Source organism: Cucurbita pepo, chromosome 13 (genome assembly GCF_057944985.1).
Source record: "Cucurbita pepo subsp. pepo isolate OVF chromosome 13, ASM5794498v1, whole genome shotgun sequence".
NCBI lineage: Eukaryota > Viridiplantae > Streptophyta > Magnoliopsida > Cucurbitales > Cucurbitaceae > Cucurbita > Cucurbita pepo.
In genome coordinates, this window is record NC_141810.1 from 11,140,679 (window position 1) to 11,160,043 (window position 19,365).

Genomic DNA, 19,365 nt, shown 5'->3' on the forward strand with positions numbered 1-19,365 from the left:
GTTAGACTTGCCCTAGCTTATGTGAGTCCTTGTCGTCCCACAAGTAGTCGATGGATTATAGAGGTACGAAGGACTTTTGAGTATCGGTTGACAACTTAGCTTTGTATTTTGTCGTGAGTGAACTATCGTCGTGGCTGGTGTGACACGACGACATGCCGGAAAAGAACATTTGTGGGTCACCTAAGAATAACAGATGTGTCACTATATGTATCTCTGAATTTTTATGTGCCAAAAATAATTTAAAAATAAATCATTTTAAACAGAGGTGAGATCAATACCATCTTCAATGTTCAGATATAATTTACCAACTAATATCTGAAAAATATTCACTGACTAAATAACTAAATTTTGAAAATAAGATAAAATTCTAACGGAAATCTTAAAAAAATATTAGTTAAATGGGAATTGAGTGAGATATAAATATATATGGTTTACGAGATTTTGAACCTAAAATTATTTTCCATAAAGAATCAGTCACTGCCGCTGGGACCCACCACTCGTATTTTGTACTTCCACTTTGATTCGCCCCTTTGCTTTCTCCAGCAATGGCGAACAACAACAAAGAAGAGCCGAAGACGGCGCCCCAGCCCGATCGATGGTATGATCTGTCTCTAGGTCCTTCATTCAACAACGAATCCTCCAACAAATTTTGCACTCTCCGATGTAAGTCATTCCAATTTATTCCAAATCTAAAATCAAGACCCAATTGGTGTGAGTTTCCTTTCCCGCGAAACTGCGGGATGTGCGAAATCAGTTTTTGTTTTTGTCTTTGTTCTTTTTGTTTTCCCTTAACCGTCAAATCGTTTGAATTGTTTGTCCATTGCGGTTTTAGATGAATTTAAACCCGCGTCGATCGATAAAACGAAACCGGGATCGCTGAAGAAGACCAAGGAAAATAGGGTTACTATTGAATTTCAGAACAATCAATTGGGGAAACCTAATGTGGCGTTTGTTGGTAGTAGTGAGGATTACAAGGAGAATGATGCCGTTTTGTTTTTTGACGGCGAGACATTCCGTTTGGAGCGGCTGCACCGGGCGGTCAAGCAGCTTCGGCACCTTCGTCAGCCGGGCGAATCTTCTGCCGCTGGCGTGGCCGCCGCCTCGTCCACCTCCGCTTCTGCCCTTCATTCTTTGACGCCGCCGGAGCCTCGGCTATCTCCTCCAGCGGCTAAAGTTCCCAAACCTATGCATATGGGCCGAGGCAGCTTTCCGTCGGTGCTAGTAAGAGCTCTTCATGATTAATTTCCTATTGCATAAACTTATATCAAATAGAAAAAGCATTTGAATTTTGGGAATTTCCATGCTCAAGAAGTTTCTTTAAATCTTTCTTGCTTCTGTCAGGCAAGAATCACATATTCATTTGAAGTGTTTTACTCTTCTTAACAAATGAGAAGCATAGATTAAGAAAATATGACCAGTTAACAATTTCATTTTGAAAATTGCAGCTAAACCTTAGACTAGGTTAAGTATTGGTGTACTTTTAAATTCCAGCTAATTTTCAATGAACTTTTTTTTTTTTTCTCTCCTCCCTGTTCATTGTTCTAATACTTTCTGCTGATTGTATAACTATGCCCTTTAGTTCTAATACGTGCTGCATTTACAGGTAGAGGTGGAAAAGATAGATATTGGAGAGCCAGGAAATACAGGTCAATATGCTTTTCTGGTTCTATTATATTTTTTCTCAATTGGTATGTACTTTTGTTGCAATCAAGTGGCTGTCCATCGCCATGATATTTGTTGATTGTGAAAAGTTTTCAGAGCAAACACTACCTATGATTTTGAAATTGGATCCCTTACTTACCTACTTTATCCATTGTGGTTGTTTCTGCCTGGTGGGTATCTTAGTTTACAACATGAAGTTTTTAAATTTCTTTTAAATGAATGAAACAAGAGGCAATGCAAAAATAATGAAAGAGAAAGCCCATGACAAAAGGATCTCTGTTGGTCACACATAAAAGTTAGAAAGGGCTTTGTTAAGAATGAAAGAATAATGACAAATTACCTTTGTTACAGAGATCCAAAGAAAGTATCGATGCAGTTAGTCTGCATCTGTATACCTAAAGCCAATGTGAGAGCTGTTTTATTCCTCATAGGGGTGGATCTTAAGTTCTTGAGTGAGATATGTTAGTATGATGCAACTTTTTTTCTTTACCTCAAATCTTATTATGGGAAGATCAGTGCTATTCAGTCAGGATGTAACGTCGTCTGCAAGATCCCATCCTTACAGGCCTCTTGCATCATTCCTTACCAGAGAAACGTTAAGAATAAATGCATTTGATTGATCATTTGTCTGATAATTTTGAACTATCGTCTAAATGTATTTTTCTTCTTTGTTTCTAGATCTTTGTTTAATTTTTATTGTCAATGATTTGATAGTATGGCCCTAAATATTGAACAACCTGTTTTACTCATGAGTCAAGCCGAACAACATTTATCTTTATTAGAATTTATTGCTTTAATTTGTACAATGATGTTGAAATCTTGTAGCTAGATGTCTTTTAATTTCTTTGTTAGAACACCATTCTTCCCAGGAATTTGTACTCCTTTCTCGAAAATTCAAATTTAATCATTGGTTCCATTTGTCATTCGACGAGATGTTCTCCAATATTGTTCTTGATCGAACTTCCAAATGCATTATGAAATGAAATATGAACCTTTCAGCAACTGGTTTGTGTATTCTTTCAACTGGACGGTTTTAGTTAGAAAGTGCATCTAGTGTAACATTTCTTTTTGTAATTAGTGGGGCCTCATGCAACAAATTGGCATTTGTTTTTTGTTCCATTAGCAGCAACTTTGACCGTTATCAGGGGTTCATTTGTGTATGGTTGTTTAATAACATTTTTCACTCCTATACTTATTTCCCCCCTACATTTTGTTGGCTGAGAAACGGTAAAATCTTGATCTACAGAATGTGGTTCTTCATTAGCTACTTAGTTCCTGTCTTGTGTTCTCTGACGATTCTTCGTGTTTCAACTCTGTAAGGGCTGCTGTTTTGATCATCATCTTTTTTTTACCTCTTGTCTAAGATATGTTTATGCTCATTGCAGGTGCAAAATCTGTTGTTGCTAGTAAAGGGCCTGCTGATTACTCATCAGATCCACCAAACGTATCTGCTCCCTCTCCAGGCCCTAAGAATGACGATGAGCATCAAGATATTGATATTGATGATATTTTTGGGTCTGTTTCATCTGATGATGAAAATAATGCTGAAGAAGATAAAGTTGACGCTGGATTCGATATAAATGTACCACATCATAATGATACCGACGATGAGATTGCTGATGTGGATGATAGCGGCGACGAAGCTGAGAAGGGACCTAATGCTGCGGAAGCTCTCAGAGCTCAGGTTAATGCAGAGGGCAGGGAGGGACCTACAGCTGCAGCAGCCCTGAGAGCTCAGGTTAATGCAGAGGGCAGGGACGAGCAGAGTTCGAGTTCTAGTAGCAGTGAATCGGGCAGTGGCAGCAGCAGTGGAAGTAGCAGTGGCAGCAGTGACAGTGAAGGAACTGATGAGGATTCGGTTACCTCAATCTGAAGAGATGATCTTGAGCTCTGAGAAGCCGTCTCAATGGAAATGAAGCTGATAAGACCGATCTTAAGACCGACCAAAATATGCAAAAATTGTTCTCACCATCACTCCTTGTGGTTCATACTTCATTCTTTTTATTGGGGGTTGATTTCAATGCTTGGAAAAACTCTTAGAATAATTTAATTGTAACATACAACTTCAAATATAGTGATTTTTGTTCATGTGGTTCTATTTTACTGATGCAGGCTTAAATCTCATTTTTAATCCTTATACTTAATTTTTTATCTTCTTAGTGTTTCAAGAATTATAATAATAAATTTAGATTGATTTGGTTTAACCTAAAAATTCATGACGGTTCTCATTTATTTCGAGTGTAGCAAGCAACTTTATAACTGCAAGGAGATCAGATTCGACAAGATGATGGCCACGCATGAGGCCACTTCGATGTTGAGTCGGGAGATCAGATATCTTGGTAGTCCATGCCATAAATGATATAAATGATGAATGTTCACCCTTGGTCTAAACCCAACTCAAATTAGTAGATAACCTAACTCAAATTGTATTTGAGTTATAGAACTTTTTGAACTGTAACCGACACCAAAATATCACAATCTCCAACTTTAAAATGAGAATTTAATGAATGAATTAGGAGTGAGTGGTTGATGATGGAATTCAGAGTAGAGTTGCAAAAATGGAAGAAAAGGAAAGAAGGGATAAATGTTCGTATTGTTTGAATAAATTGTTGAGAGCCCCATTTCAACACTTCATCATATTCCAAAACCTCAACAATAATATGCCTCATCTTTTCTTCATCTTCTCTAACCTGTTATGAACATGATGGCTACCCCCCCCAAACAAAATCAAATCTTGTAATTTGTAACCAACTGATGTAACAATTTACCTCTTACGCTTCGTTCGTAAAACAATGCAACTTACTTCGATCTTTCCATTGTATTGCCTTTCATTGGCATTGATTCGATCGAGCGTTCCAGTAGTCGTCAAGAAGATTCTTCATGGACTCTTCTAACTTCTTAGCTTGTGATCCAGGCTTCAAGATATTGACATCACTCCATTGTGAGCAGGGATCCATCCACCAGCTCTTCCGACCCGAGCACCATGCTCCAGGAAGAAGTCGGTTGTGTCCCCGCTTCAAAATTTTTTGATCGACCATGTCCAGCACAGACTCATCGTTATGAAATTTTCGAGCAAATGCAGCACCACTTTCAGCCATGACATCGAAGTTCGATACATTGAGGTAAAGGGGTTCCATCTTTGGAGGATCATCCCAAATCATAAATCTTAGATCACTATTAACAGTTTTGTTCTTGAACTCATTTGAATTGCAAATGACAGAGTGAAAGTAACCTTCTTGTGATAAAACGTTGTTGTTAAAATACATAAGAAGCGTCCGAGGAAGGTTATCCCACCCGAGAACACAGAATTCAAGGAAAGATCGACTTAAGATGAACCAAGGGGAACCTGCAAACACGTCGGAGATAAGGTCTTAGGTACAATATCCTTCAGCAAGCATTTAACCAAGTAGAATGCACGAGGAACAAAACACAAATGAAGGAGAAAGGTAGCAAAATCAACTTCACCTGTAAATATTTTGAAAGCATCAGGCGTTGGCCGCTTCTCAGTGGCATGAAATATTTGAGTTCTCCTAGCCAAATACAACCCTGGATCAACCACAATTGGCCGGACCCTCTGACCTCTGCATTGCCAAACACTGACAATATTACACTGCAATACAACCATAACAGCATATAACGCAAACTCGTATTTGCTTACTCTTTCCACCCGAGGTCACTCGAGTGATCTATGAAATTGAGATCTCTTCTAACAGACGAAAACACGTGTGACAAATCTGAAAGAACATACAAGAAAGACATTAGTTTGCAAGGAAAAGCCAAGAAATTCATGGAAATCGAGTCGAACAACTTCGTACACTTCCCAGCCTCTAAGTAAAATGCACTGATACAAGATGAAAGTAAAAACAAATGGCTGAAATGTCCAATTATTACTCTTTTAAAAACTAATGATTCTCACAAACCATAAGAGATCCTCAATTCTAGTCTCTTATAGAAAAGATTCCTACTGGTTCTAGTAAGAAAGAGCTGTGAAGTGAATGTTAAATGAGATAAAAATGGTTGCTATGGCATTGTTCAAATTTTGTACCAGAGAGTTCAATCCAGGTTTAGCACATCACTGTCGAACCTCAAATATTAGAACGGTACGAAGAAAACATCGAACTAAAACAAAGCTAATCCATCAGTTTGCTCTAATATAGAAGGTGACAGTGACTATAGTCTTTAACAGAGTAATTCTCGGGAATCGACTGTCGTATGAAGACTTCACAGATCAAATGACTCAATATGAAGAGAAGTTCTCAAGGATAAGCATTGATATTTGAATTGATTTCATATCCCAAAAAACATATAAACATATAAAAGATCCTAAAAGCACTTAAGAGCTCTTTCAAGTTACTCAATCTAAGAAAACCATCAAGTTCTTATGATTTGGTTCACTAATCTTTCGGGAAATGCAGCAATAACATAATAAACAGAGTATCCATCCAATAGTCAGAACCTAAATATGAACAATAAAGCATCATACGAACCAAAATTGGCTAAAGGGTATAACAATCTTCCAACAAACTTCATTAACTCTGTTAATTACAGGTTAAGAAGCCCCAAAATATTGCCATATATACCTCCCCTAGGTGAAGACGAGCCAAAGAATCAAATAAACAAACAATCAAACAACACATTGACATTAATCCACAGATTTGATAACAAAACACACACACACACACACACACACAAAAAGGGTAAGAACTACTCCATTCCCCAATTGGCATGTGACGATAAACGCAAAAAGAAACAATTACCCAATTGGCATTACCATCCTGACTGATCAGCGGGTAATCTCTGGCACTCAAAGTGATAAACCAGTCCCACCCACTCTCAATTCTGAGAAGAATCGATGCAGCATGAAGAATAGTGGCAACATTAGATGACCCCATGTAAGAGATTCGATCGGGCTTTCCAATCACATCAACATTTTCAAAGGCACGAATCGCCGGCACCGATTTCACTGTCACAGCGAGCTGCAGTCGCTCGTCGTTGGAAGCATCCGCCGCAAGATGCAGAAGGTATCGGTTTCTGGGGTGGTAGACGGCGAGCAACAGCCGGAAGATTCGGTCCTTGTCACCACGGCCACCGGAAATGTAGTAGGCGAACGCCGGAGGATAGGGAGCTCCGTGGTGGATTACTGAGGGAATGGATCGCGGAGAACTGAATGCAGAAATGGAAGAGAATAAAAGGAGGAGAAGAGAAAGGAAAGCGGCGGAGAAGAGAGTGAAGAGCCATTTCTTCTCAGCTCCCATGACGGCGACCGTCGTGCCGGTTTTAGTTCTTTTACTTTCCAGTGATGGGAATTGCAGTGCTCTGATGAGGATTCAACAGAGTGGGGCATATGGGGTAACCGTCAATTCGAGAAATGTGTTGTCGGTAGATCTTCGTTTCTTTGGGCTGAGAAAACCGCTTATCATCGACGCCGTCGAAGATCTGCGATTCAAAAACAAAGACTAAAAAGATCGAAAAACTGTGAAACCCACATTCTTCTTCTTGTAATTTCACTCTGTTCCTCTCCCTCCCTTCTTTTTCTTCTTCTTCGCCAATCTGTAAGCAAATTTCTAGGGTTAGGGTTTTTTCAGATCAGATTTGAAGCGATTTGATCAGGAAAATGAAGAAATCAAAGCTTGAGCTTAACAGGGAAATCGGGTTTTCCGTGTGTCAACAATCTCTGCTGCAGTTTTCATTTGTGCCATTAATCTTTGAATGATTATTGCAAACAAAGTAACTGAACCGAAAAAAGTATGAACTCCACGCGATTTATGCGCGGTTAAGGAACAAACTTATATAATTTATGGCTTGATTTGTAGTAGCGTGAAGTCCAATCGATTGAGAAAGAGTGGGGGAGAAATTACAGATGATGCAATGCTGGATATGCCTTGATTGTGGATATATAATAAAATGGAAGACAATTTTCTTGAATGCTTCAAGAATGTATTTGTTTTTTTGTGTAGCAAAAACAATGGCATGGTTGTTTGGTGGAACTTTGGTAGATTCTTGGGAGGTTAATTCAAAGGATAAAATTGTAATCTTACTATTCATTAGGTATGAATTTCAACTTTTAAACCATAGTTAAAAAGTATATATATAATAATTTCGGTTTGAGTTGTCAGGTTCGATGTACACCTCTACTGACCCTACTTGAATTAGGACAACCAGCCTAAACTTCTATCTTAACTTATAAGTATTGATCAACGAATTTGTGACCTGACCCAAAACATGAAAAACTAGTTCATGATCTTGAAAACTGAAATCTTGGCCAACTAAATGACCAAGAACCAAAACATTGGATACCGAGCATGTTCACATAGTGGTTGTCACGATCTGATTTTCGAGGCTTTGAAAAACCGAATCGTGAGTAAAAAGATGAAATCGAAAACGAACAAAAGAAAATAAAATAATAAGAAGAGTGAAATAAAAAGATGAAAATCAAATAAAATTAAAATATTTCAAAAAAGGATTTAAGTTTACAAAACGGGAATAAAATACAAATATAAAAGGAATTCGCAAAAAACTCCAAAAGACTGAGAAGGGACTGACGCTCCGGAACGACCCCCTCTGTGACCGCAGCTCTCCAACGCTCCTCCACCTCGACCGGCACCTGACAAAAAGGAAGGTAGAAAGGAATGAGTATAAAAATTATACTCAGTAAGCCATCTACTTGTAGGCTCTCTTTGCATCCGAATTTAACAGGTTTCCACGGTTTCCTAATTCGGTTCTAGGACACCTAGTTCTAATCTTAGCCCCTTGAAGCTTGCCCCTTGGGTTTCACCGGTTCATCGTCCTCTCATTAATTGCCTAGAGGTTCCTTACGCCAAGCTAATATGGTCGGTATCTCTCTATGAGGTGCTACCTCTACATGGCTATCTGGGACTACATGGTACCTAGCCTAGGGGTGTGCTGAATACCCCTACGCCCATATAGTCCCCCTATGGGGGGCGTGACCCAACCCGTTCCCATACAGCTAATGGACTGTACGACGTGGGGACACATTTCCCATGCGAAATGGCTAAGAGCAGTAAGGACTGATCAGGGACCCTTGGTCCTCCCACGAAGCTATAGATACCGTTCTCACGCTAGCAATCTATGAACACTCGGAGGTACCTTCTTGCCGTGGTAAACCGCTAAGTTCCTAGGGGAAAATTAAATCCGGCTCGAGCGACATATCGCTCCTAACAATAATTCCCTAAGCTTATCATAGAAATGGGCCATAGCAATTAACAGAGTGTGCATGCAATCGTCTTCTAACATCATACTATATAATTCATGCAAACTAGGCATACCGGCTCAACGGGGCGATGACCTCCATCAAGCACCCAGAGCACGAAGTTCGCGCTCAATGGGGCGAATTCGTCCATCAAGCACCCGGAACACGGAATACACAATTCCAACATAAATTAAATGCATGCATACATACAGCAGGAACTTAAAAGCATACAAGCAACACTCAGATAATACACCCAATACACTCATAACAGTCAATCCAGATAATATTTTACAATGAGAGCTAATCTGGAGCAAAATTACTAGCATGCATGCAATCAAAGCAAATCCTACAAGTATTTCTTCCTAAATACCGGGTGGTGACTTACCTGGTTGACACGTGCCCTTTTTGCTAGCGTTTCTTTGCCCGTGAAGTGTCCAAAAATACTGATTTCTTTAAATTAGGTCCCTATTCACGTAAAAACAGTATTAGAACTGGAACTGGGACAAAAATTGGGCAAACAGAAAGCAATCGGGCCAAATTGGCCGTTCCACGTGCACTCACGCGCCAACAGCGCGCTGGGAGTGCGTGGTCACGCGCGCGGGAAGGCGCCAGTCGCAGGCTGCACGCGCGCCCGCTTCCGCGTAGTCGCGGGTCGGTCGGTCCGGTCGGCTCGGCTCGCGTTTGCGGTTCGGCCTAGCTTGCAGGCGACACGTGTCGACTCCTCGCTGGAGCTACGTTGCTCCAGTCGATGGTTGACGCGTGTCCGGCGCCTGTCGCCGCCCTCTGCCACTCGCCGACCACCTTTTTTTTTTTCTTTCTTCTTTCTTCTTTCTTCTCTGTCCTTTGAGAACCGAAACACAGTACCCTTTTTCGATTTTCATATCTTTCGATCCGTAGATCGGATCGATATGATTCCTTCGGCAAAGTTCTAGATCGTGTTACGGGCTACGTCCTAGTATTTTTTTTTTTGTAATTTTTGCTTGACTACCGGACGAGTTAAGAACGTCAGAAGTTCACTCACCGTTCTCGGACGACTCTCGGATCTCCGCCTTTGGGTTGAGGTCTCGGCCAAACTTCTTCAAAGATCCTGTAGAGAGTTGTTCCTAAATGAATGTATCAAGATTTCAGATCTTGATTCACAAAGGAAAACCGTAGATCTGAGAAAACGTTCAAGATCTTACCTGGCGGGTTTTTTTGATTTCTTGATGGAAAATGGGACTCCGGCCACCCACATTCTCTTTTCCCTTCCAAGAAAGGCTCCTTGCATCATGATCTTGACCGGAGTAGACTCCGACGGTAGTTTTCGGTGAGTCTTCCGGCCGTTCATTCTTCCTCCTCTCTCTAGGTTCTCTCTAACCCTTTTCTCTCACTATTTTTCTTTTGCAGGACCATTGATAGGGTTTCATTTGGACCCTCAAGTGGTTGGAGGGGCAACTTACCTATTTGTCCCTCTCTCGACTTTTCCTATGTATATATTTTTTCTTTTTCTATTTCTATTTCTCTTTCTTCCCGTATTACAGTGGTACAATTGATCCATACCCTCATGAAATTACCCCAACTTTCTTTTACCATATTAGATCATTTTACAATAACAATGACATAGGCACATATATCTAATGATTTTAAACATTTAAAAGTCATCCGATTGTCTTTTAACTTAGTTTAATCACCGTTCTAAACCTGGTTTGCAAAAGTTATTTGCCAATCCTTAACCAAAATCCATCTGAAATAAAGGGTGGAGGTATAATGACGTTAAAATTCGAGACCAACTAAATTGGTCCAATTGAACTAGCCCGAGTTGGTCTAACTGAACTATACCGATTGGTTTAACTAAACAAAATGTTAAGTCTCTAAATCTTCCCACATTCGCAATTGTCAGCTTTAGTGCACCAAATCGCATGAGTTTCGAGTCTCCTTTCATCAAAACCTTGTTGGGTGCAAACAATATAGCGACAACCACCTTCATTGATACATACACGGAGCAATGACAAAATAATAACGACGTCGATGAGATTCCAAACAAATTTCGAAACCTACTTACAATCGATGTTAGAAGATAGAATGATGTAGACATTTGAGTGGAAGAACTCAAATCCCCAAATCAATGATGTGCGAGCAAGTGGTGAGGCGACAATAGAAATGAAAGAACCACGACGGTTGATGATAACTCTTCTTCGAGTTTTGTTCGACTTAAATTAGCACTACGGAAAGAATCGCAACAATGATAAATTACATTTGTTTAGATAAAATATACCACTCGATTAAATTAATCATGAATGATTGACCCAAGAGTGAATAAAAGTAAAGATAATTGTCATGATCCAATTTTTGAGATGTTCGAATTTCAAACATGTGACTAGAAAGATAAGAATAAAAGCAAATAAAATAAAGGTGAAATAAAAATGAAGTGTAAAAAAATACAATCAAATTTAAGTCAGAATTAAACAAACCAACAACACCATAACAAAAATAAAACGAAAACTGGTTACAAGACGATTTTGTTCAAGTTTATTACATATAGGAAAAGGGTTCGGGATACAAAATTTCAAAATAAAATATAAAGATCCCAAAATTCACAGATTTACTAATGTTATAACGACCCATGTCTAGGATTCAGATTAGGACTCAAAATTTGGATTCGACACTAGATAGCCCCAACATTCCCCTCCATCCCTTGTGACATGATCATGTTGCTTACTCCTCACTTTAGGAGTGAAGACTATCCCCACAAACCAATATGAGTTTTTAAACATGTTTTGTCTTCACCCACATGCCTAGGAAAATTCATAGGAGATTACCTAACCTAGTATTGCTTCATGAAAACAAACCCGAGTTCTTCCAAGATGTTTTTTTCTCACTCACATGTATCTTAGGAAAATCCATAAGATCACCCAATTTAGAATTGCTCTAAATAAAGTACACTTCACTGTGAAGTTCCTATGATTGAATCACAAAAAAAGGTGTAACTTGTTGATATATGTAATGACTTTCAAATCTTTTAAGTCTTTCTTAATCATCATGTGAACCCAAATTTTGACACTTTGGATTCTAGGACGAGACCAACAAACTATGGAATGAAAACACGTATGAAAGGGAGTGAGAAGCAAATTAATAAAATCCAAACCAAGACAAATGTTTATGAAGTGCATAGGGTATATAATTGGGGTACATGGGGTACAAAGTGTATGAAATTACAACATATGACTGTGCGGGCTTCTAGGCACCCCGGGTCACTCCTTCTTGGTTTCATGGCTCTAGAGCACTTCCTTGTCTCAATCTATGACATCATTCACCGGAAGAAAAAAAGAAAAAAAGAAAAAAAGAAGAAGAAGAAGAGTGTAGGGGTATATGAATACTCAGTAAATAACCTACTTGTAAGCTATCATCGCATCCTTAACCTAATATGTGTCCATCGGCTTTTCTCAAGCTCTAGGAAGTTCAGGCTTAAGCCCTACTGCTATATGAGCATCTGGGCACTTTGTCGTTTCGAACGAGTTCTCTTGTTTGAAGTGTACCCCTAAGGGTTTACACTAGTTCTTTTTTCAATCTTTCTTTCATAAGCCTAGGTAGCTTGCTTGGGTATCATAGTGAATGACCAGTGTCTTGGTTTGAGGCAGACCTCGTAAGTAAAAACTAAAGGAACAATAGGCTGGATCTAAATATGTGAAACTTTCTAAACATCTTCCATAGGGATTAGCTAGTAAAAACTAGAGGAACAATATGGCTGGATCTAAATTCGTAAAACTTTTTGAACATTATCTATGGGGTTAGCTAACAGACCCTCCCACGGGACCATATAGTCACTAAAAGTCAGGAGACGTGATCCCTTATGTGTCGGCCACCAAATGTGTCAACTTACGTGGTCCCACGCTCCCTTACTTAGGAATGGGTTTACAGCACAAAGTTGGTTCAGGAGACCCCAGTTGTTTCCACTATGTTGGGTCACATGTTACACTTCCTTATCTGATTAAGCCTAGCTCAACGGCACATGTTTTGGAGTAAAGCCTCGATGGTACGGTATTAGAGCAAAAAGGAAAATGGAGGAACTGGGGACACTGTTCACACTGCTAAAGCTCGTAAGCTATCCTGGGTTGTCCTTGGATGTCGTGGTGGCATACGAGGTTTTCTAGGGCGGTAGGATGGTTTAGACAAGCACTTTCTCATCTCCAAGGTTCTCGAACAAGACCTCTTGAATTTGTCATGGTCTGATAGCACAAAGGGTTTGGACCCACTAAGCGCCGCTCACAATCCTAAGTGCTCTGTCTTCTGAAGGCGTCCTGGCCTACGTTTTTGTCTACCCAAATTAGTCTTTAATGCCCTAGCTTAATCTCAATCTCAGTGTCATTTTCAATGTTTAACCTGAAAAATCAAACAATAACACAACTTAGGTTAAACATGCAACAATTCATGCATTATCAATAAAATAAACCTCCTCGAGGGAAAGATAACATCTATCTTCACTCGAAGTCTTCCCTCGTGAAGACTTCCCTCCAATCACAAAATTTCCTCTCTCTTTTTATGTACATGTAAATCATAATTTTATCCTAAAAGAAAATTTTGTAATTATCTGATTCTTAAGTATATTTAATTCTCAAATTGAATTCTTTCCATTTATATTCTAATCATGTTGAGTTTGTCTTCCTAGGTTAGGTAATTATTAGCATGCATGCTTGTCAAGCAATTCCTACAAGTCTTGCTCAAGAGTAAATCCGAATGGTTACTTATTTCATTGATGCGTGTCTTCCCGAGCTTGATTTCCTTTAGAAAAAATGTTTAAAAATTTTGAAAACTTCTTGGTGGAACCTAATTCACATAAAAATGGGGTGAGTATCGAACTTAGGACAAAAAACTAGCAAACAAAGGTCGAATGGGGGAATTTAGGACACTCACGCGTGCTAGGTCACAATCACACTCTTGTGGCAGTGGGACAGTGATCGACATGAATGTATATAGTAAAACAGTGTAAAATTCACAAAAATAAGTGCAAGTATATACTATCACAAGTTAGCAAGTAATAAGTAAATTATCAATTTCACATAAAACTTTTTTTTTTTTTAAAAAAAAAAAATTTGTTGCTAAAAATTAAGTGAGTTTTTGGTATCATTCAAATGGGTGTGGGTGAGTTTAAACTATTTAAACAAAATTTATACAGAGTGTCAACTACTGTCGAAAAACTCTCATGTCTCTCTTATAAGGTTTCGTTCTCCATACAAACTGAATTAAAAAGAGAAATTCACATCTTAATCATATAAAATTGATAGAATAAGAAGATAGAGTACAGGATAAGAGAGTTACCAAGCTTTATTGTTGTACTTCAATGGAAGTTCCCTTACTTTGAGCTCTCTCGTCCACCTCTTTGCTTTAATCTATCCTTCTTGGTCTTTTTGTCTTTCTAATGTCAACAACTGCCGAATTAGGGTTCTTTTTCTTCTTTAGCTCTGGGTTCACAACATAACCCTATATTCTATTTTTTTCCCTTTTGTAACCTTCCCCTTTTATATAGTTCATTGCTTCCCATTTAGGGTTGAAAAGGAGCCAGTGGTCCACCTAGGAATTTTCTAATTTGGTAGTCAATGACCCACATGGCTTGCTAATTTGGATTATAATTTTCATGTCATCCCGAATTGCTTCACCATTATGGTCAGCAATTTGTAGTCATCGCCAACATTATTGTTTCCATATTTGCTATAACATCATGGTTTAGTATAAATGTTCTCAAATTTTACTAAATAACTCATTTAAGTGTACAACTAGGCTTGATCTATGCAAATTGATCTTCTTTTCAGGTTGAACCATAATGGAATATTTCATACTTACTAATTAGAATAAATGGAGCAATTAATGAGAAAATGGTGATTACGAGTGCAAAATTATCTATAAAAAAAACTTGATATATCTATATTTTTGGAGAGTTATCAGATAGCGATTGCGCGGTACTTTTTCTAACTCGGTTGGCGAACAAGTCAGCTGTATGAAAGTTAGACTTTGAACATAACCTCAATTTATGATCAAGCCTTGGGTCACACTTGAAAAAAAATATTTCTTGATTCGTTGACTCTTCGCGTCTTTTCTGTTATAGTCTCTCATACTTTCTTTGTTGGGAAAGTCTTTTTCTTTGTGTGAGGTCGTACCATCTCCTTGTGCTTGGTGCTTTCTTGGTCGAGATAGTAACATTTCAAGTTATTAACATGGATAACAAGGCTAGTCTATATCAATAGGAGTAATTGAATCCTCTATAATGCATTCTTGACTTTGTGGATAACTTCGAATGGTTCATAGTATTTTCACACTAGTCCGTGCATCTTGTTGCTTTAAAATTGGAGTTGATCTCAACTTGATTAGAACTCTCTCTCCATCTTGAAATTGTGATGGCCAACACTTTCAATCCATCTTTCTCTTCATTCGTCTGGATGGTATTTTTGCGTGAACATGATTTGCTTCAAAGGTTTCTCTGTCTCCCTTCTTTAGCGGAGGTGTTGGCTTGGTGTCTCACCCCAACATTTGGGTGATCACTGAAAAAAGTCTTTGCAGGTCTAATGAAATCGCTGTCAACAAGTTGTTAAGATGTTCGTAGAATTTATCTAGCTCAGGTTGAGTCATATGACTCACATCTGTGGCAGGAAATCTCGACCTCGACATAAAATCAATCTCTTGATCTATTTTTCCAGGTGGAGATAAATATTTTGTCTAACTTTCTAGTCTTGTGTCGCAATGTACCTCTTCAATCATGGCAAGGTAGCGAACGTGGGTTCATCATTGGTAATATCTCTTCTCAACTATAATGTCAACATCATTTTCACCCCTTTTGGTTGACCGGTGATAGTCGAAATGATTGTCGGGTTAGATCTGGGAATGACTTTGTGTTCAAGTAGAAAATTCATCCCTAACATGATGTCAAAGTCATCCATCTTGATAATCATTTGGAAAGAACTCTTTTATAATCAAATAAATTACCAAGGATATGAAAACGAACAATAAATGGAAAGATCAATAAATTAATAATTATAATAAAAGGACAAATATGATAACTATAGTAAGCTGGAGAGACAAATATGTAGATATTTGGTTGTAATAAAGGGTCAAATATATATATATATATATATGATAAACCATAATTCAGGAATATATGGTTACCACCCCACAAGTTGAGAGTCAGAGTTGAACGAAGTCAAACTTGTATCTAAAAATTCGAAGAGAGGTCAAGAAACACTTTTTGTGAAGATGTTAGTAACTTGGGTTGGAGGAGATTGATAGAGAGTAGGTTTAAAGAAAAGAGAACCATCAGTAATCATGCGTTGAGAAACAATGGTGGGTTGTGGACTACAGAGATGCAAGATATAGATTTCAGAATTAGAGCGATGACTTTATTGTGAGAAAAGGGAGAGAGAGAGGGGGTTCAATGGTGACCGTGAAGAAGGAAGGGTGGAAGTGGTGGCAGTGAGAGCAAGAGAGGAAGAAGAGGACAAAAACTGAGAATGCGGACTCTAGGGTGTATTTTGGACAAAGAAAGAGAGGGAGGGGCGGAGACAGAATGAGGTTTGTGCCTTGTGGACTGGTTTGCTATCAAGCAAATGAGCAATAGTAAGTATATCTCGAGCATATTTTAACTGATTAATAAAGAGACCATCAAGAGTGGATGAAGATCCACAATGGTAGATCCAGAGATGGTAATTATGTTCACAGCACCACCATTACCAAGAGTGGAGGTCGGCGGCGGAGTAGTAGGTGGAGCCAGTGGAAAAGATGCCGGCACCATAGCAGGTGGTGAAGTTCCAATGGACGAAGAGAGAGAGCCACGCCCCCCCCCCCCCCCCGGAGAAAGGGACGAAGACAGTGTTGAAGGCGAAAGATTCGCCACAGTGGGCGAAGGAGTCAATTTTGGCAATGAGCCTGACGACGATTTGGTTGGCGAAGAGACCAGTGCAAAGCCTAGATTCCGAAGGTAAATCTCTGCAGAAGGTCGACAGACTTATCTAGATTCCGTATATTTTCGATGAGAACACTAATGAGGATCCTGAAGTTAGGGTTTTTTGTTGAACGATGAAGGGTTGGGAAGAAATGAAGGAGGCTACGTTGGCTATGGGGAAACCAATTGTGTCAGAGAACGTGAGGTTTTAGGTAGAGAGTATGGCGAAGGGTGGGCTTGAGAAGGATGATTTGGAGGCTAAAAGAGTGGAGCCGAAGAGTAATCAATCGGCTCCGCTTGCAGCAGCCATGGAGACTATCCCTGCAGCGTCAAAGCCAGCATGGTGGTGGAGAAGTAGATGAGTAAAAGATTTAAAAGCCATTGAAAATAATAGATCGAGGTTGCTAAGTCGAAAGGGCTCTGATACCATGTCAATATTTACTTAAAAAAAAAGCCAGCCTTGTGTAGAAGTTCTCTGTTTATAATCATTTATAAATCTAATAAATTAAAAAGGATATGAAAAAAATAATACATTATATTAGCCTACAATAAAAGAACAAAATGACACCTACAGTAACGTAGTGGAAGGAAAATACCTAGATATACCTATAATAAAGAGTCAAATATCATATATATGGTAAGCCTAACATGATGTCAAAGTCATCCATCTTGACAATCACAAAATCGGTTTGTCCGGTTAAGTTCTTATCGTTACTGTAGTTCTCTTTTACAACCTTTGAGACATGTAAGGCTACTAAATTGAAAGTTATCATTCGTCTTGTATCTCGATGCTATAGGATGTTCAAGCGTTTCGCTTCGGTCTCTATCATGAAGTTATGGGTAGGTCTATAGTCGACACTACTTTTCTTGGCCACTTTAGGGTTGACCCAGGCCTCAACATGAATATGACTGCGTTCTATTGATTGTTCTATCTCACTCACTCTCTTCTGAAGAGCAGATAAAAAACTTTAGGGCCCCCTGCATGGTTTTTCCACGTTTTCGACTAGCTGTGTTTCAAATTTGGCTATCTCGTACTCGCTTTTCAAGTTCATTCCAATTTTTTCTTGGAAGGCATAGAGTGCCACCTTTTGTGGGTACTCGGTTTCTTGGTGGAATCCCTTGCACATGCAAGGCGAGGGGCATTGATTTTGACTATGACTGTTCTGGGTGTAAGGTCTTGGTCCTCGAGTTCTACCTCTATGTTGGGATGACTCACATTCCGCTCCTCCACCTTCAAGTTTGTCACTTCCCCCACGTTTAGGGAGTTGGGTCGATAATTTTAATTTCCTCCGCTTGTGGATGCCTAGTTTTGGCTTATCTCTGACGGTTGATTAATATTAAAATCAAACAATTTATTGACTGTAGCATAGGTCGTGGAAAGGTCTTGAACTCTTTATTCGTAGAGTTTGATTTCACCCGCACCTTCCGCCCCTCAAAAAAATTGAAGACCTTATCTTTCTCCAACATAAGCCAAAAAAATGCTTAAGTAATCTTAGATATTGCGAGTATGCCTCAACTCTCTTAACTCTGTTCTTGTGATTATCTCGATATTCTATAGGAAGAACTGAGAGCAAAGTTCTTGTTTTAAGCTCTCCCAAGTATCCACAGTACATCAACCATCTTGAATGTCCGTGTATTTAGATCTCCACCACAACTTTGCATCATCAACTAAATTCATTGTTGCCAACACGACCTTCGCTTCTTTTGACACAGTGTTTGTTGTTTGAAAGTACTATTTAAGGTGAAAGATAAAGTTCTCTAGAGTTTTGGATCTTGAACCCCGTAGAAGGGTTTAGGCTCCGGAACCTTTATCTTATTGAATTGGACTACGCCTCAAGCTGGGGTTTGGTTCGCCACCGCTCTAATAGCGAGATTTAATATGGCACTCAAATCCGTCATTTCATCCTTCACTCTCTAATGGTGTTAGTTTGGCACTCAAATCCACCATTTCATCCTTGACCACTCTCTAATGTTGAGATTTAGTCTGACACTCAAATCCACCACTAAGCTAAGGACCAATCCATGAGTTTTTTTTGTCCTAAGCGAGTTACTCTATGGGGCATGCGTGTCTTTGGCAACTTTCTTTAAAATGGGTCTTTCAAGGATAGTGTCAGACGACAATGGTGTGTTGACATTGTGTCCTCACCTCATGTGTCAGAGGTTGGATCATATACCCGTTGTCTGATATAGAATCCGTGAAAGATATGACATGAACACGAAAGGGTCCAGTGCCTCAATAGAACTCGAATGGATGAATGTTCAAGATATCTTGATATTATAAATGACACGTGGGCCCATTCTCGTTGGGAATGAATGAACGAGCTATGATAGGCGAGCATTGTCGAGTGGACAGCTACCTCCTGATTTTGTACCAAAAGAAATAATAAGGACCCTACCAAGTTCAAACTGATGACCTCTTAATCTAAAGTCAAAGGACCTTACCAGGTTCAAACTGATGACCTCTTAATCTAAAGTCAAATGTTTTACCACTGAGCTAATGGGTCGAAGGTTGGATCAATCATAAACTGATGATCTCTTGATCTTAAGTCAAATGCTTTACCACTGAGCTAATGGGTCGAAGGTTGGA

General features: G+C 39.1%; 2 protein-coding genes and 1 long non-coding RNA gene across 3 annotated transcripts; 1 reads left to right on the top strand and 2 right to left on the bottom strand.

Annotated features, from left to right (window-relative positions):
• Nucleotides 1–457: 457 nt before the first annotated feature.
• On the top strand, nucleotides 458–3,750 carry LOC111809248 (RNA polymerase II transcription elongation factor). Its single transcript, XM_023695670.2, has 4 exons — nucleotides 458–663; nucleotides 833–1,221; nucleotides 1,604–1,646; nucleotides 3,048–3,750. The coding sequence occupies exons 1-4, from the start codon at nucleotides 546–548 to the stop codon at nucleotides 3,533–3,535; spliced, it is 1,038 nt and encodes a 345-aa protein (XP_023551438.1). The 5' UTR covers nucleotides 458–545; the 3' UTR covers nucleotides 3,536–3,750.
• Nucleotides 3,751–4,226: 476 nt separating this feature from the next.
• On the bottom strand, nucleotides 4,227–7,504 carry LOC111809247 (beta-glucuronosyltransferase GlcAT14A). The gene is made up of 4 exons (XM_023695669.2): nucleotides 6,434–7,504; nucleotides 5,321–5,396; nucleotides 5,128–5,243; nucleotides 4,227–5,008 (listed from the first exon to the last, which is right to left on the bottom strand). Exons 1-4 carry the CDS (start codon nucleotides 6,915–6,917, stop codon nucleotides 4,491–4,493), a joined length of 1,194 nt encoding a protein of 397 aa, XP_023551437.1. The 5' UTR covers nucleotides 6,918–7,504; the 3' UTR covers nucleotides 4,227–4,490.
• Nucleotides 7,505–8,088: 584 nt separating this feature from the next.
• LOC111808716 (uncharacterized) lies at nucleotides 8,089–10,306 on the bottom strand. Its single transcript, XR_015411448.1, has 4 exons — nucleotides 10,054–10,306; nucleotides 9,894–9,975; nucleotides 9,258–9,337; nucleotides 8,089–8,266 (listed from the first exon to the last, which is right to left on the bottom strand). It is a non-coding gene; the product is annotated as an uncharacterized LOC111808716 (long non-coding RNA).
• Nucleotides 10,307–19,365: the final 9,059 nt, after the last annotated feature.

What these genes read in the sequence shown, in the direction of transcription:
- LOC111809248 (XM_023695670.2), top strand. Translation starts at nt 546, where the DNA reads ATGGCGAACAACAACAAAGAAGAGCCGAAGACGGCGCCCCAGCCCGAT. An exon ending in CAAATTTTGCACTCTCCGAT is followed by an intron (nt 664 to 832) that starts GTAAGTCATTCC and finishes TTGCGGTTTTAG; the next exon opens with ATGAATTTAAACCCGCGTCG. An exon ending in TGGAGAGCCAGGAAATACAG is followed by an intron (nt 1,647 to 3,047) that starts GTCAATATGCTT and finishes TGCTCATTGCAG; the next exon opens with GTGCAAAATCTGTTGTTGCT.
- LOC111809247 (XM_023695669.2), bottom strand. Translation starts at nt 6,917, where the DNA reads ATGGGAGCTGAGAAGAAATGGCTCTTCACTCTCTTCTCCGCCGCTTTC. An exon ending in CCCGCTGATCAGTCAGGATG is followed by an intron (nt 5,397 to 6,433) that starts GTAATGCCAATT and finishes ATGTTCTTTCAG; the next exon opens with ATTTGTCACACGTGTTTTCG. An exon ending in TGCTTTCAAAATATTTACAG is followed by an intron (nt 5,009 to 5,127) that starts GTGAAGTTGATT and finishes ACGTGTTTGCAG; the next exon opens with GTTCCCCTTGGTTCATCTTA.